At 45.7% G+C, this 18,743-nt stretch overlaps 1 protein-coding gene across 5 annotated transcripts in view; it reads left to right on the top strand.

Annotated features, from left to right (window-relative positions):
• NOX4 (NADPH oxidase 4) overlaps window positions 1-18,743 on the top strand; it is a 372,675-nt gene that overhangs the window by 157,208 nt on the left and 196,724 nt on the right. For all 5 annotated transcript variants that reach the window (XM_073569264.1, XM_073569267.1, XM_073569265.1 and 2 more), the window contains 2 exons: window positions 11,036-11,116; window positions 17,072-17,303. In XM_073569264.1, coding sequence (XP_073425365.1) covers window positions 11,036-11,116; window positions 17,072-17,303 — 313 coding nt within the window. The remainder of the gene's footprint in view (window positions 1-11,035; window positions 11,117-17,071; window positions 17,304-18,743) is intronic.

The following is an 18,743-nucleotide window of genomic DNA, read 5'->3' as shown; positions in this document are numbered from 1 at the left end:
GACAATGTAATAGACGAGTTGCTGACACAATCTTATCCCTACAGGCTCTAGGTTGGATAACAAACTTCAAGAAGTCCAGAGTCGAGCCACAATCCATCCAGTCCTTCCAAGGTCGCCAACTAGACTCCATAAAGCAAAAATGTCTGCTACCACAGGTAAAGATTGCAATGATCAAAACAAAGATCACATTAGCAATGGACAAACCATGCATGTCCTTGAGGGAAGAAATGTCCCTATTAAGGTCCCTTACCTCCTGCATCCCAGCGGTTCAATGGGCTCAGTTCCACCGCAGGGAACTGCTACACCAGATTCTCCTAGAGAAGGCTTGTGTCCGAGGGAATTTGGCAAAGAAAATCACCTTATCCCAAACAGTTCTAACTTCCCTAGCATGGTGGTTAGATGACAGTGATCTATCGGGAGGAGTGCCATGGATAATAACAACTTCCTGTATAGTTACTACTGATGCTAGCCCTACATGATGGGGGGCTCATATGGGAGGGACCTTCTCCCAAGGCCAGTGGGATATAAGCGAGAGACAAGATTCCTCAAATTTAAAAGAGCTGAATGCGGTTAGTCATGCGTTATATCACTTCTTTCCACAGCTACAAGGGGAACACGTGAGATTCCTTTCAGACAACACCACAGTGGTAGCATATCTGAACAGGCAAGGCGGAACTCGATCAAACAGCCTGATGTCTTCCGCATGAAAAATCTTATCCTTAGCCAAAAAGCTATTTTTGTCTCTATCGGCTCTCCACATAAAAAGAAGAGACAATTCGGAAGAAGACTTCCTAAGTCGCCACACATTACGGCAAGGAGAATGGTGCCTGAGCCGGCAAATATTCAAACACATCATGTCACTGTGGGGTCTTCCCCCAGATAGATCTCGTCGCCACCAAACTAAACAGACAGGGGCGAAGGTTCGCCTCCCTGAACGTGACAAACTGTCTGGAAATTCTGGATGCCCTCCAAGCCCCGTGGCAGTTCAGATTGGCATATGCCTTTCCCCCAATCATACTACTGCCACAGGTTATCAGGAAGATCAAGGCAGAAAAGGCGAGAATAATCTTAATAGCGCCATTTGGCCCAGGAGGCCATGGTTTTCGTGCTTATAAGCAATGTCAGTGACAGACCCTTGGGTGCTCCCCTCAACCCACAAGCTCCTCTCTCAGGGGCCATTCCTCCATCCTCAAGTGGACAATCTCCACTTGACGGCTTGGAACTTGAAAGGGAAATGTTGAGAGCAAGAGAGTTCACGGAGGGACTTGTCAATACCCTCCTACAAAGTCGAAAATTGGCTACTACAAAGATTTATACCAGGGTATGGGGGAAGTTCCTAGAGTTCCACACAGCTCCTGACTCTAGAGAAATCCCGATAACACCCATTCTAGAATTTCTACAAAAAGGGAAAGATCTAGGGCTATCCGTCAACACACTAAAAGTGCAAGTGTCTGCTTTAGGGGACTTCTATAGTCATAACGTGGCAGGCAATAGAGGGATAACCAGATTCATCTCTGCCTGTGAACGGAGCGAACCAGTACACATACCCAGAGTGCCTCCCTGGGACTTGAATTTGGTACTAGATGCCCTAACACTCTCCCCTTTGAACTGTTAGGCTGTGTTCACACACAGCATTTTTTTAGCGGTTTTTACCGCGGTTTTCACTATAAAACCGCTAAAAATAAGGTGCACAGTCATTTCTATGCATTTTGCACTTTTTGTGCACATTGATGCGTTTTTTACAGCGAAAAAAACGCATCGCGGTAAAAACCGCAGCATGCACATTAATTTTGCGTTTTTTTCCGCGGTTTAGGCTTCTCCCATGCTTTTAGAAACCGCTGCGGTAAAAAACGCATCAAAACCGTGCAAAAAAACGCACAAAAACTGCCGTGGAAAAATAGGTGCGGTTTCTGGGAAGGGATTCAGGTTTTTGTGCAGAAATTTTCTGCAACGTGTGCACTTAGCCTAAGACTCAATATCCCTTAAGCACTTCTCTCTTAAGACGGTACTGCTAGTGGCACTAACTTCAGCCAGAAGGGTCAGCGACATACAAGCACTTTCAATAGAACCTCCGTTCCTGTTAACATTCCAGGATCAGTTGATATTAAAACCAGACCCCTCATATCTGCCAAAAGTAGCGGGGAAATTTCATATGTCGCAAGAGATCCACCTCCCTTCATTTTACAGTAACTAGAGTTGAGCGACTTTTGGTGTTTTAGGGTCGAGTTTCGTTTCGTGAAACCCGACTTTTCCAAAAGTCGGGTCGAGCAAGATCGTCCGATTATAGGGAAAAGTCGGGGTCGTCCCGAAACACAAAACCCAATGTAAGTCAATGGGGAATAAAAGTCGGCAGTGAGAGGAGGACAGGAAACACACCTACAGTGCCCATTTGAATGCCAAAAGCATCAATTCTTCTTTCTTAAGCTTGTCAACCTTAATTAACTTCATAATACAAGTTACGCACTGAAAAATGGGGGTTATTTGGCTAAAGTTGTGGGGGGGTAGGGCTGGCTCCAGGTTTTCATGTGCCCTGGGCGAAAGAGCGCCCCTTTAACACATACCACAACTCATCATGCTCCGATACGGCAGAGAAATAGCGGTATAGTACAATGAAAAATACTTCACTTTTTACATCTCATGACGAGGCCCATCTATTTCTCCATACAGAATCATTGGTCCCATATAATGTTTGAAACAGTATATGATGAGCTCCACATAATGCTACAGTATATGTTGGTCCCCATGGATGAAGCTCCACTGTCTTATGGGCCCAAATAATGCTCCAAACATAATGGGCCCCATTTCTAATGCTCTAGTGTATAATGGGCCCTGTAAATGCTGCTCCAGTGTCTGATGTCCACCTTTGGAATGTTCCAGTGTATGGTGGGCCCCATCTATCATTCTCCAGAGTATAGTGCTCCCCAAAAATTGCTGTCCCAACATTGAAAACAATCAAATAAGTCTCCTCGCTAGGGAATCCCTGTACTTCTTTGGACTCCTCGTCGTCCCCATCTTCCATCTCACTGCACAGTATTTCAACCTTGCAAGTGCTGTGATCCTGGGCAAGCAGGGGGGGCCCACTCGTTGGCGACGGCACTGGCACAGGGCCCCTGATAGTACGGTGGTGTGTCTGATGGCGGGTGGGCCGAACCTGCACTTTCATCTGCAGCTTCCTCTTTGTCACCGTGTAAGATGGAACTGTATATGGGAAGGGTAACCTGAGTTTCATCAGGGTCAGATTCAGGCCGTGTAGCGTGCGAGGGGAATGTAGTGGTCTGGGTCAATGTACCAGCAGATTCATCGAGCAGTGGCTGGGCATCAGTGCACTTGTGTCGCCCCCAGGAGTACGGTCGCCACAGTGGCATTACCTTCCTCCTAGGGAGTGTGATGTCATGCTTGGGAGCAACGAAGGATCTCTCTAGCAGGTTAACTGATTGGGCGGCGTTATTCCCACGAGTCATGACCCTCCAAACAGCGTTCATGAAGGCAAAGTGTTTGTTTTACGTGGGCAGTATGGTTGCAAAGCTGAACCTTAAAGGAATGTCCAGAAGGGCACCACCAGGAGTGGAGCCTACGGTTAAATTCGACTCCACCTGGGAAACCTCAACCATGCCAGCTACAGAACAGATGCACACATTGCAAGCTTAATTCCGTTAACGAACGAGACTCCGTCATGCCCCGCGGTCCGAGTCCGGCTTACTAGAGGGACACGTGAGGCTCTGGCACATGAGATTGGCCAATAACTGGTGTGTCATGCCCTTACATGTCCGTGGCTGCATGTGCGCTACACTGAAAAGGCCAGCGTTTGTCGCTTACAGGTGCAGATAACCCGCTGAACAATGTTAGTAATGGGGATCACTGATTACAATTATTACCCGCGAACGATGATTTCCCAGTAAGTGCAGGTCAACCGCAGTTCTGGAATTAGGCCTAACCGTCATTCCTGAAAAAATGAAAAACTTACGTGTGCAAACCACAGGTGCTGTAGCTTGCTTAACAGCTCGCCAGCCGTTCTCACGCCCAGTATGGATTACACGTGATTGCACAAAGGTGAGAAAGGGTACCGTATCCCCGGATAACATGTATGGATAGCGTACACATTCAAAATATATGTCTATACATCAGGAGGCAGGCTCAGACTGTGTTAGGCCCAGTATGGCTTGCACGTGATTGCACAAAGGTGAGAAAGGGTACCGTATCCCCGGATAACATGTATGGATAGCGTACACATTCAAAATATATGTCTATACATCAGGAGGCAGGCTCAGACGGTGTTAGGCCCAGTATGGATTGCACAAAGGTGAGAAAGGGTACCGTATCCCCGGATAACATGTATGGATAGCGTACACATTCAAAATATATGCCTATACATCAGGAGGCAGGCTCAGACGGTGTTAGGCCCAGTATGGATTGCACAAAGGTGAGAAAGGGTACCGTATCCCCGGATAACATGTATGGATAGCGTACACATTCAAAATATATGCCTATACATCAGGAGGCAGGCTCAGACGGTGTCAGGCACAGTATGGATTTGACGGCCCAGACTACACAGCGGAGGAGCAGGGAGAGGTAAAGATTGCAAATGCTGGGGCCCTGCCCAAGCAAGGGGGGCCCACTCGTGGGCGTCGGTACTGGCACTGGGCCCCTCATAGTACGGCGGTGTGTCTGACAGCGGGTGTGCACCACCACCGTCAAAGACACTTGATTGCACTATGAGGGACCCTGTGCCAGTGCCCGCGCCCAAGAGTCGGCCTACCCACCTGTCCAGGGTAACGGCACTCGCACGGTGTCGTGCGCTAGGTGGTGACCCCGGCCATGGGGGGGGGGGGGGTGGCAGCACAGTTAGGGAGTTTTAGAAAGTGGCATATGTTGATGTTGGACATTGAGCTGATGCAAAAGGCGAAATAGGTCAAGTCCCAGGAAGAGGTGGACCAAAGCAAGCCATTTTTCTGTCACCCTATGTGTCATCAGGGGAAGGTGGGACAAAATCCTTGGAAACCCATGCATGGTTCATTTTAATGAAGGTTAGATCATCCACATTTTGGGTTGACAGACGGGTCCTTTTTTCTGTCAGGATTGATCCAGCTGCACTGAAGACTCTTTCCGATAGCACACTTGCAGCTGGGCAAGCGAGCTCCTGTAAGGCATATTGTGCCAATTCAGGCCAGGTGTCCAGTTTAGCGGCCCAATAGTCAAAGGGGAATGACCTGTGTGGGAGAACATCGATATGGGAGGAAAAGTAGTTTGTAACCATAGTTGACAACTGCTGTCTCCTGTCACTTTCCATCGATGCAGTATTACCAGTTGTGTGCGGTACTTGAAAAATCAGTCCACAACATTGTCATGAAACCCCTGTCTCCAACGCCACTTCTGCTGTGTGCACCATGAACACCTCTGCCAAGCTGCCCCCGGCCCGTACGGCTCGTGTGAGAACCATCACTGCTGCTGTGTGCTGGGAATGCCTCAAGCAACCGATTTACCAAAGTTGCTTGTTTATTAGCCAATATTAGGTCAAGGTTCTCCTGTGGCATGATGTTTTGTAATTTGCCTTTATAGCGTGATCCAGGATGCTGGCCAACCAGTAGTCGTCATCGTTCATCATTTTGGCAATGCGGGGGTCCCTTTTTAGGATCTGCAAGGCATAATCTGACATGTGGGCCAATGTTCCCGGTGTCAATGATGCACTGCGAGTGCTGGATGGAGGAGCACTTTCTGGCAAATCCACATCCCTCCAGTCACGCACAAACCCTGTACCAGACCTTGCCACGCCAACATTTTCACTTGCCCCACGAGATGCATCCTCCTCCCCTAAGTAATCATCCCCATCATCATCCTCCTCCTCCTCTTCTTCCTCCACCTCATCCAGGAGAGGTCCCTGAGCAGACAATGGCTGAATGTCATCAAGGATTCCCTCCTCCTCTTCCTCCTCATCAACATTGGCTGCAGACGCCTGCTCCTTAAGGTGCGTCAAAGTTTGCATGAGCAGATGCATAAGTGGGATGCTCATGCTTAGGATGGCGTCATCTGCGCTTACCAGCCGTGTGCATTCCTCAAAACACTGAAGGACTTTACAGAGGTCTTTCAGCTTCGACCACTGCACACCTGTCAACTCCATGTCTGCTCTCAAAGTGCCTGGCCGTGTATCCTCCCACAAATGCATTATGGCCTGCCTCTGCTCGCACAGCCGCTCCACCATGTGCAGGGTGGAGTTCCACCTTGTTGCAATGTCGATAATGAGGCGGTGGTTGGGAAGGTGGAGCAATCGCTGCAGCTTCCGCATACGAACGGAGTGTACAGGCGACCGGCGGATGTGCGCGCACAGTCTTCGCACCTTCTGGAGCAGGGCTGTTAACTCCGGATAATTTTTGAGGAAGCACAGCACCACCAGGTTCAAGGTGTGAGCCAAGCAAGGTATGTTTCTGAGTTTTGAAAGGGCTATGGCTGCCACAAAATTACGGCCGTTATCACTAACTACCTTGCCTGCCTCAAGATGTACACTGCCCAGCCATGACTCAGTTTGTCGCTTCAAGTACTCGGCCAGCACCTCGGTGGTGTGTCTGTCGCCCAAACACATCATCTGCAACACAGCCTGTTGACGCTTTCCACTAGCTGCTCGATAGGGGGACACCTCGTGTGCAACAGTGGCAGCTGCAGATGGAGTGCTCGTACGACTGCGCTCTGTGGACGAGCTTTCGCTTCTGGAGGAGGAGGGTCGAACGCCTACAGCCAACTGTTTCCTATACCGTGGGCTAGGCAGCACTGTCCCACCACCGCTGTCCCCTGTGGACCCTGCATCCACCACATTAACCCAGTGCGCAGTGATGGACACGTAACGGCCCTGGCCATGCCGACTGGACCATGCATCAGTTGTGAGGTGCACCTTTCCACTCACTGACTGCTTGAGTGCATGGACAATGCGGTCTTTTACATGATGGTGGAGGGCTGGGATGGCTTTGCGAGAGAAGTGGCGACTGGGTAGGTCATAGCGTGGTACTGCATAGGCCATGAGTTCGCAAAAAGCTGCGCTTTCCACCAACCGATAGGGCATCATCTCAAACGAGATTAGTTTGGCAATGTGGGCATTCAAACCCAGTGTACGCGGATGAGAGACTGAGTACTTTCTTGACCTACTCATAGTGTCTGGGAGGGTGAGCTGGACTTGAGAGCTGCATATGGTGGAAGTAGCGGTGGACAGGGCGGACTGAGAGAGGGTTGATGATGGTGATGGAGTTGGTGTTCTTTCTGATGGCCTAGATTCAGTATTTCGTTGATATAATAGTGGGATTCCCTGACTGCTGTGGCCTTGCAACGACACCTCAACATTTGCTGCTGTGCTAACTGGTGGGCTTACAGTGGGGGAAACAATGTAGCGTTGCTGACTACCTTCGTTGTGATCAGTTGCACATGTGGCACTTGAGGTTTGGTGTTGTGTCCACGCTTGCAAGTGCATGCTGGTTAAATGTCTAAGCATGCAACTGGTATTCAAATTTTTCAGATTTTTCCCTCGGCTAAAGGTCTTTGCGCACTTCTTACAGATAACTTTGGCCTGATCATGAGCATTTTGTTCAAAAAAGTGCCACACTGCACTCTTCCTACTTTGGCAGACATTTTGCGGCCTAGCACGCTGTGATCTTTTGACCGTCTGGACAAGCTGTCCAGTAACTCTTGTGATTTTTGGAACCTGTCTTTGGAGTGCTCCGGGCCTGCCAGATAACAGCTGTTGCGATGTCGATGTCTGCTGTGGATGCTCCTCCTCATCTGAGCTATTGGAAGCAGCACCCTCTTCCCCCAACGGATGCCAATCTGGGTCAACAACTGGGTCATCCATCACCTCCTCTTCAATGTCATGTGCACCTTCCTCTGTGTCACCGTGTATGGTGGTATAGTGTGCGGGAAGGGGCACCTGAGTCTCATCAGGGTCAGAATCTGGCTCTGTACACTGCGAGGACAATGTAGTGCTCTGAGTGAATGTACCAGCAGAATCATCTATCAGCGGCTCTGCATCAGTGCACTCCATGTCAGATTCATCTTGGCCTGGGTAATTCACCATTTCACTTGATAATCCAGGCATGGTATGTGAAAACAGCTCCATGGAGTAATCAGTAGTATGGCCTGCGTCATCCTTCAATCTTGGTTGGGGTGAAGGACACAAGGAAAGGTGTGGTTCATGAACATGAGCCTCCAATGACGACTCAGTGCTTTTATTTTTTACAACTTCAGAAGAGGAGGCGATAGAGCTGGAGGCTGAGTCAGCAATGTAAGACAAAACTTTTTCCTGAAGCTCTGGCTTTAAAAGGGGTTTGCCAACTCCTAGAAAACTAAGCCTTCGAGGCCTTGTGGAGCCAGACGATGACGCAGGCTCAACACCTCCTGCATTCGGTCCTATTTTTCTTTTGCCACTACCATCAGATCCACCACGAACACCATCATTACCAGCTGCCAACCCCCGCCCAATTCCACGGCCTCTTCCACCAGCCTTCCTCATTTTTGGTAGAAATGTAGACAAAATCCAACAAACTATATAGTAATGTAAAACAAGGTACAAGGTGTCTATAGGACAGGGGAGATTTTGAATTTCTGCAGACACTAGTGGACACTGGACACTTTTGGATTGTGTGAGGCCCACTGAATATCAGAGCGCTATGTCACAGGCTCGATGGCACAGGTGTGAAAAAAGTGACTACACGATAAGGGAGATTTTGAATTTCTGCAGACACTAGTGGACACTGGACACTTTTGGATTGTGTGAGGCCCACTGACGCTGTATGGTGTGAAAAAATGCACGCTCAGTACCTCAGCAGGACAAAAAAAAATTGGGATTGCTTTTAAAAAAGCAGTTTGCAGAGCAGTGGGTAAACAGCAATGCAGCTGTCAGGAAGCCTTAGAAGGCAGCCTAACAACCAACACCGCTGATCCACCAAAATATAGCCTCCCCTTGCACTGCACACACAGTGACTGGTGTGTTGTACAGGCAAAATCGCTAGCAGCGGAAGCAGTTTTTTTTTCTTCTTCCCTGCCTAACGCTCTCCCTACAGAATCAGCAACCACTCCCTATGCTAAGATCGGCAGAAGTAAGATGGCAGTCAGCGTGCACGCCCTTTTATAACCCCTTAACCCCTGTGACGCCCACCAAAGCAAGCCAATCACTTGCATGCCCTTCTGAAAGATGGTGGTGACCCCTGCCTATGTCATCACGTTGCCCACAGTGTCCGTGGATCCTGATTGGCTGAAAAAGAGCGCAAAACAAACTTTTGAAACGCGACTTTGGCGCGTAAGTCGCCGACCTCGTGGCCGACCTCATCCTAGGGTCGGGTTTCGTTTCATGAAACCCGACTTTGCCAAAAGTCGGTGACTTTTGAAATTTTTCGACCCGTTTCGCTCAACTCTAACAGTAACCCTTCTACTCCAGAAGAAAAATTCCATACCCTAGACGTTAGAAGAGCAGTATTACAATACATTGAGGTCTAGCAGCTGGAGGAAGAGTAGGGCTCTGTGTATTTCTTTCAAGGGCCAAAAGAAGGGATATGAAGTCACAAGGGGGTACCCTGTCTCGGTGGATCAGGGACGCGATCTATCTGGCATACTCCGTGAGAAATGAAGATCCTCCGGAGGGTATCAGGGCACATTCCGCCTGAGCTATGGCATCCTCGTGGGCGGAGAGGGGAGACATCGCAATCGATTCTATATGTAAGGCCACAACTTGGTCGACGCCCTCTACTTTTTATAACCACTATAGGCTTGATTTATCATGCTCATCTGACCTAGCCTTTGGTAGAGCGGTCCTCAGCACGGTGGTCCCCCCCAGGTGAAGGTCTCTGAAAGTCTCTCCAGTGGGTGCTGTTGTGGCGAAGGGTAAAAAGCCGGATTACTTACCGGTAATGCTCTTTTAAAGAGTCCACGACAGCACCCGCTCACTACCCTCCCTAGAAGTTAACATAATGTATATACACCTTCTTAGATATAAAATTGATAAATTTAAAATATTGAATAATATAATGGCCTAATTGGCGGTCCTCCGGGTACTCTGATATCCAACTGAGGAGGAGAGGCGGACTGCCCTCTTTTATCTCTGTAGGTTTTCTGTTCCTATGGGCGGATACCTCTCTCCAGTGGGTGCTGTCATGGACTCATTAAAAGAGCATTACCGGTAAGTAATCCGGCTTTTTGATGCACTGCAAATGAATAAAATCTACAGGGTGGGCCATCTATATGGGTCCACCTAAATTAAATGGGTATGGTTGGTGATATCAACTTCCTGTTTGTGGCACATTAGTATATGGGAGGGGGAAACTTTTCAAGATGGGTGGTGACCATGGTGGCCATTTTGAAGTCAGCCATTTTGGATCCAACTTTATTTTTTCCAATGGGAAGAGGGTCATGTGACACATCAAACTTATTGAGAATTTCACAAGAAAAACAATGATGTGCTTAGTTTTAATATAACTTTATTCTTTCATGAGTTATTTACAAGTTTATGACCACTTATAAAATGTGTTCAAAGTGCTGCCTATTGTGTTGGATGGTCAATGCAACCCTCTTCTCCCACTCTTGACACACTGATAGCAATACTGCAGAAGTAATGCTAGCACAGGCTTCCAGTATCTACTGTTTCAGATGCTGCACATCTCGTATCTTCACAGTATAGACTATTGCCTGAAGATGACCCCAAAAATAAAAGTCTAAGGGGGTCAGATCGGGAAACCTTGGTGGCCATTCAACTGGCCCACGATGACCAATCCACTTTATCACCAACCATTCCCATTTTATTTAGGTGAATCCATATAGGTGTATCCATATAGATGGCCCACCCTGTACAACAAAATGGACATACTTACTGTGCTAAGAAAATCTATATTTTCCACTAGTCACTGAAGGTCATGTACCTAGGGCGGCAATGTCCTTGGCGCAGGGTGACAGACCGTTTTCAGTCAGCTCTCCACATGTTAAAGTTTTAGATTGTGTGAAATCATAATTATTTCGCAGTTTCTTATGTAATCTAAAATTTAACTTTTTACTTTTTTTGTTTCCCCCACAGGGCGTCTAATTTTGATATCTTCCTACACACCCATAACCTGTTTTTTATATTCTATGTGCTTCTTCTGGTCCACGCCTCAGGGTAAGTGTCTTTAAAAAAAAATCTTATTGATGTTTCAGTAAAGAATATGATATTAAATAAAAGAAGATAAAAGTTCCCAAATAGGACACCTTTGAAGACCAGTCTGGAGTTAATCATGTCCTCTTTGAGTGACCCTTTATTCACGAATTTTACTTTTTCCAAAAATAGTGTTTGACCTTATCAGGTCTTTGTAAGGTCTCCTTTTTTTTTTTTTTTTTTTTTTTTTTTTTCAATGGAGTTTAGATGTAGGAAAGCTAGTACTGAGATGTAGTAGAGTTGATCCATTGTTGAGGAGAGATGAGTTTACAATGAAGACTGAATGCAGCAGAGATGGCACAGCAGATCTTGATGTAGCAATACTGGGACCACGATGACTGGAATAGCAGAGTTGTACAGTTGTTTTATGTAGCAATGCTGAAACCAAGATGACCAGAAGCACAGTGATTGCAGTGCTGGTGCAGTGTAGCGGTAGAAATGGTAACTACCTGAATACTCAGGCGGTGTTCTGCTGCCTCAGCCAGGTTACATGACTCTGGTGGAGGACATCATCAGAGTATGTTGAGTTGCCGCAGGAGAAGAGGTTCAACTAGAGGCGTACTTTGCTGGAACTGAGAAAGGTGAATAACCATTTTATTGCATATATTGCACATCACAAGAAAAAAAAAATCATATTGCATACCAACAAGACCATAATAACTAGAGCTGAGTGAGTGTGCTCGCCACTGCTTGATACTTGATCATGCATTGGTGTGCTCGGCACACTTGTTACTCGATCAAATATCGTGGATGCTCAAGACTCCAGCCCACATGTTTAAATAAACATGCAAGGTTTGCCTGCCGTACACAGTAATGCCGTAGCGATATTGGCTACTGGTATTACTGTGATTGGCCGGCTGCAATGCGTTATCGAGTCCCCCCTAAATGTTCTACAGTTGCACCCTTTAGTGCCTTTCATGTGGCACTAAAGGGTGTTTTTAATCATTTTAAAACATATTAAATAAATGATTAATTTTAAAAAAAAACATGTGGTGTCCACCTTATTTTTGATAACCAGCCAAGGTAAAGCAGACAGCTGGGGGCTTATATTATCAGGCTGGGAAGGTCCATGGATATTGGCCCATTCCCAGCATAAAAATACCAGCCTGTAGCAGCCCCAGAATTGGCGCATCACATTAGATGTCCTAATTTTGGCACTTTTCCTGGCTCTTCCCGATTGCCCTGCTGCGATAGCAGCTGGGGTAATATTTTTGGGGATTGATCAAACCCAGGAGTTAGTAAAGGAGAGGCGTCTATCAGACACCACCATTAGTAACCCAGGAAGTTTGAAAAAAACACACACAATAATATTTTATTTAAAAAAACACTTCCCGACTCCCTGGTTCACTAATTTAGTAATAAAAAAAAATGCCATGCTGGTCTGGAGTAATCCAAAGTTTCCGACATAGTCCACAAATGGCAACCTGAAAGACATAAAAACAGAGAATTAAATAAGCACAAGAGACCATCCCTCATTAACCAATATATTAACCCTGCAACTTCAGCGTAGTCCATGGCGTTCCCATGACGTCCACTTAATCTGTAGTACAAATTATAGAGCCTAATTCTGAGAGCAAAGCTTCATAGGTCGCTCCCTGGTCGGCTCTCTGACCCGGCGAGAGTGGTTATGTAAGTAACATTACTGATGTCATTACTGCTCTCACTGGGTTTCGCGGAATGCAGTCTGACCGCGAGTGACCAGAACGAGGCTTCATAGGTTGTACTGCAGAATCAGTGGACGTCGTGGGAACACCATGGACAACGTTGGAGCTGTGGGGTTAATAAATTGGTGAACGAGGGACAGTCCCTTGTGTAGATACAATTCTATGTTTTTATGTCTTTCAGGTTGTCATTTGTGGACTATGGCAGAATCCTTGAATTACTTCCAACCAGCCTGTTTTTTTTTATTAAATTGGTGAACCAAGGAGTGTTTTTTAAAATAGAATATTTAGGTGTGTGTTTGTTTATTTTTCTTTTAACTTACTGGGTTAGTAATAGGGGTGTCTATTAAACGCCTCTCCATTACTAACCCCTTGGCTTGATGCCAGCTGACACTACACAGCTGATATCAAGCCCAAAAAATATTACCTCGAACGCACCAAGGCAATCGGGAATAGCTGGGGCAAAGTGCCAGAATTTGTGCATCTCATTTGATACGCCAATTCACGAATGGGCTGCATCCTGGTATTTTTAGGCTGGCAAGGGGACAATATCCATGGACATTCCCAGCCTGCTAATATCAGCACCTAGCTGTCTGCTTTACCTTCGCTGGTTATAAAAAAAAAAAAAAAAAATGGGGGGGGACCCCACATAATTTTTTTATTTATTTAGTTTCCAGCAGCGACCTTGGAGTCATAGAAGAGTCCAGGCATCTTCCCCATGCTGTTCCCATTCCAATTGAGCGCTATTTCCATCCATTTCAGTGATTTTCATGCCTCAACACCTCTTTTGTTAGGGTCTTCTAGAAAAATGCTCATTGTACTTGTTACTTGAGTCAAGCCCGTCCGACCTGCTCGATTCGAGTACCGTGCACTCAAGTATTTTAGTGCTCGCTCATCACTAGTAATAACCTAAAGAATTCAGCAGATTATTTGGTGTGAAAATAAACAGTATATAAAAAGAAAAATCACTGAAATCTCTTGTTTTCTATATTTGTGTTACAAAAAGAGAATATAAATGGCACGATTATTTTCACACAAAAAAGTGAAAAAGGAATTTCATAATTTTATCGCATAAAACAAAGCCTCACGTAGCAGCCTAGGTTAAAAAAAGAAAAAAAGAAAAAAACTTATGGTTACTTATAAAGCGGAAAATGAAAAGAAAAAGCATTACGAGAATTTTCAGGCCTGATCATTTCCAATCTATTATAAATAATAAGATGGCAAAATGAACAAGCCACCTGCCCTCACTATAAAGATGTATGTACAATACATAGATTGGATTTCTAGAAGATCAATCATTCATATGAAATGTTTACAGCAGAGGATTAAGGCATCCAACGTAGTTTTCCAGAGGGGACATCTGTTCATCCAGTGTGGATGAATTTACAATCTTGCGTGCGCCGTAGCTTTAAGGGATAATCATTAATAATTAATGACTTAAAGATGTACCGAGACACAAACTCATTTATTAAATGCAGAGATAAATTAACAAATGGCCGTTTCACACTCAATCTTTTAAGTGCTGGTGGTCTAGACGCTCATCTCTGCTCCGTGAGTTCTGCACATACCTGCGTAATGAGAAGAGAGGGTTAAGGTGATGAAGCAGAAGCTTTGTTATACCACAGAGTTTTCATCTCAAACCTTTTCTGTGCAAAGTTGCTGAATAAAAGACAATAATGACTTAAATGCTATGTTTCTATAGGTTCATTATGTAGCTGAGTGCTATGCCAAGATCTACACACACTGGAAAGGGAGAAAGTATCCCAGGGAGGGCAGAGAAAACAATCTGTAGAAAAGGAGGAAAGCCTATGAATGAAGAAAAGAACATGAAAAGGAAATAAGAACAGAATAGATGCTGTGTGATACGTGAAAGCAAGTAAAAACAGTATAACCCTCAAACACACCGACCTCAATCACAGGGCCCAGAAGTCTGGCGTCATGGCCTTTAAAATTTGCAAAAATTTTAGCACGACGAGAGGCTGCGCTAGTTTTGTGACTGGCATCATTTTCACCCACTTCAGACAGTGTAGATGGAACTGTGAAGGGCAGCGGTTTGACAAACTCGGCTTGTAAAATTCCTGATGAGCATCGGAATTCCATACACAACAATTCTTACTCCAGTCACTGACTGAAGTAAGATTAGTAACGAGGCACACACAGCTTTTCAGACACGCTGGATTGTGTCTATCACGAATCAGGAGCGTCATTCACGTCCAGCCTATATTACTGGGAGAGCACAATACTTCACAACACTCTTTATTATTGGTAGAGACTCAAGGATGATGGATACAGCTTATATTACTAGTAAAAACATGCAGAGCTCACATTTGGCCAATATTATTGGGAAAAACCCACACAGCTCACATCCAGCCTACATTGTTGGAAGAGACATGCAGACCTCACACCCAGCCTATACTACAAGGAGAGATACACAGAGCTCACATCCAGCCTCTATTACTGGGAAAAACAAACTGACTTCACATCCAGCCTATATTGCTGGGAAAATCATACAGAGCTTATATCCAACCTCTATTATTGGCAGAGACACACGTACCTCACATCCAGCCTATATTACCTGAAAAGTCAAACAGAGCTCACATCCAGCCTCTATTACTGGGAGAGACACACAGACCTCAATCCAGCCTATATTCCTTGTAAAGTCACACAGACCTTACATCCAGCTTATGTTACAGGGAGAGAGACACAGACCTCACATCCAGCCTATATTACAGGGAGAGACACTCAGAGCTCACATCCAGCCTCTATTTCTGGGAGAGACGTACAGGCCTCACATCCAGCCTATATTACTGGGAGAGACACACAGGGCTTACATACAGCCTATATTAATGGGAAAGACATGCAGACCTCACTGTCAGCCTATATTACTGGGAAAGACACGCAGACCTCACATTCAGCTTAGATTTCTGGGAGTGGCACACAGGCCTCACATACAGCCTATATTACTGGGAGTGACACACAGACCTCACATCCAGCCTATATTACTGGGAGTGACACACAGACCTCACATCCAGCCTATATTACTGGGAGTGACACACAGACCTCACATCCAGCCTATATTACTGGGAGTGACACACAGACCTCACATCCAGCCTATATTACTGGGAGTGACACACAGACCTCACATCCAGCCTATATTACTGGGAGTGACACACAGACCTCGCATCCAGCCTATATTACTGGGAGAGACACCCAGACCTCACATCCAGACGATATTACTGGGAGAGGCACACAGGCCTCACATCCAGCCTATATTACCGGGAGAGACACCCAGACCTCACATCCAGCCTATATTACTGGGTGAGGCACACAGGCCTCACATCCAGCCTATATTACCGGGAGAGACACACAGACCTCACATCCAGCCTATATTACTGGGAGAGACACCCAGACCTCACATCCAGCCGATATTACTGGGAGAGGCACACAGGCCTCACATCCAGCCTATATTACTGGGAGAGACACCCAGACCTCACATCCAGACGATATTACTGGGAGAGGCACACAGGCCTCACATCCAGCCTATATTACCGGAAGAGACACACAGACCTCATATCCAGCCTATATTACTGGGAGAGACACCCAGACCTCACATCCAGCCGATATTAATTGGGAGAGGCACACAGACCTCACATCCAGCCAATATTACTGGGAGAGGCACACAGACCTCACATTTAGCCTACTCTGTATTAGTGAAAGAGACAAATAGATCTCATATCAAGTCTAAATTAGAGAGAGAGATTAGCTCCTTTTCTCCAAAAGCACAATAGCCTTGGTCTGTCTCAGATATATGACTGGTCAAAGTTATAATCATGGCAGGTAATTTTTGCAAATCAGTAAAATTAAGGTTTTATCTAGTGGAGCTCCATGACAGTTAACCGGCAGAGACTTTTTCTGTTGAGGGTGCATGAGATTGTCATGGTGCAATAATAGTGTCAGAAAAGTAAGAATAACGCAATAATAGATTTTAAATTTTTCAACTTTTTGTAGATTCAAATATGAAAAAAAATTTTGTTTCTGTTACAGTATGTTGCCTGTAAGATTTCATTTTTCTTTTTCAAATCAGAATCTGAGCATCAACTTTCTGACTACGCAGCAAACTTTTATAAGACATTTAAAACCCAAAACACTTGTTCTTTAATCACCCGAATTACCAGCAATCCAAGCCCTCTTGAATTCAAGTTAATTAGCACTTGAGCATGCTGATTCCAGCCCTCATCCATCTTTATTTCTTTTCTAGAGGTGTGCTAAAATATCAGACTAATTTAGAAGAACATCCTCCCGGCTGCCTCCAGCTAAACAGGACCATGAAGTATTACGCTCCACTTGCTGAGCTTAGTGGAGAGGCATATTTGCTGAATACAGAAAAAATGGCCCCAAACTCCTTAAAAACACATGAAGAACTTTTAATTAACAATAGCACGCTTAGGATATGTACCAAGGACCCAGAATTCCAACCCCATCTCCCAGAGGTAAGTGCGTTGGTAATATTCCTCTTACGTCCTACTAGGAGATCATCCTGATTAATACAGCAATACAAGATCGTCTTTGTTTAAAGGGAATCTGTCACCTAATTTTTGGCCTACGAGATGCGGCCACCGCCATCAGGGGCTTATCTACAGCATTCTTTTATGCTGTAGATAAGCCCCCGATGTAACCTGAAAGATAAGAAAAACGAGTTATATTATACTCACCCGGGGGTCTGGTCCAGTCCGATGGGTGTCACGGTCCGGTCCGGTGCGTCCCATTTTCTAGCGATGTTGTCCTCCTTCTTACTTCTGCCGGGAAAGGTCAGAGAGGTCCTGCGCCTGCGCACTGCAGTACTTTGCTCTGCCCTCAACATGGCAGATAAAGTACGCCTGCGCAGGAGCCGCGGCAGAAGTAAGAAGGAGGACATCATCGTTAGAAGATGGGAGGAGCCGGACCAGACCACGCCCCCCTGATGGCAGTGGCCGCATCTCATAGGCCAAAAATGAGGTGACAAATTCCATTTTAATGGGACCTTTCACTGGAATGGTTAATGTTAAACATGTGCCACAGGATAGGGTTAGGCCAGAAGGTGGATCTGTACTGGGAGCAGTGGGGACCACAGGGATCTTTTTTAGGACCAGTTCTTTTTAACCTCTGTATTAATGACCTTGTGGATGGGATTGAGAGTAGAGTGTCAGTCAGCTGAGCAGCAGGACTCAATGTCAGGTAGCAGCCACAAAAGCAAACAAGATTATAGGATGTATAAAAAGAGAGAAAATCCCGCCATCCCAACGTATTGTTGCCCCTTTATAAATCACTTGTAATGTCACATCTAGAATATGGGATCCAGATTTGGGCTCCACATTTTAGGATATTTAGAAGTTAGAGTCAATTCAAAGACGGGCAACCAGATTATTACAAGGGATGGAGGCTTCTCATATGGGGGTTGGAAAAGTTGGGCTTGTTTAGCTTAGAAAAAAGACGCCTCAGAGGAGCTCTCATTTATATGTATAAATATATGTGTGGTCAGTACAGAGGACGAAACATGACTTGTTTCTTCCAGAGACCATACTGAGGACCAGGGGGCACTCGTTACAGGCGGAAGAAAGGCAATTCCAGCAGCTAGATAGGAAAGGGTACTGTACAGTAAGAGCGGTCAGATTGTGGAATGCCGACCACAAGTGGTAGTAATGGCTGACACTATAACAGCCTTTGAAAAAGAGCTGGATGATTTTTCTCAGTACACAACAATTTGGTTTATAGATATTTTAGTGACAAAGTGTATAATTAGTAGAGAAAGGTTGAACTGGATGGACCAAGTTCTTTTTTTGAACCTATGTAACTAAGTAGAAACTCTCACAAGTACCTCTTCCAATTTGTTCTGCTCTACTGATTCTGGAACAGTTTTTATTTTTCTTCTGTGCTCTTCTATTCCAAAGTTA

This window comes from Dendrobates tinctorius, unplaced genomic scaffold (genome assembly GCF_039654945.1).
Source record: "Dendrobates tinctorius isolate UK_male_01 unplaced genomic scaffold, ASM3965494v1 ptg000023l, whole genome shotgun sequence".
NCBI classification, from domain to species: domain Eukaryota; kingdom Metazoa; phylum Chordata; class Amphibia; order Anura; family Dendrobatidae; genus Dendrobates; species Dendrobates tinctorius.
This window is presented reverse-complemented; position numbering and strand designations above follow the sequence as displayed.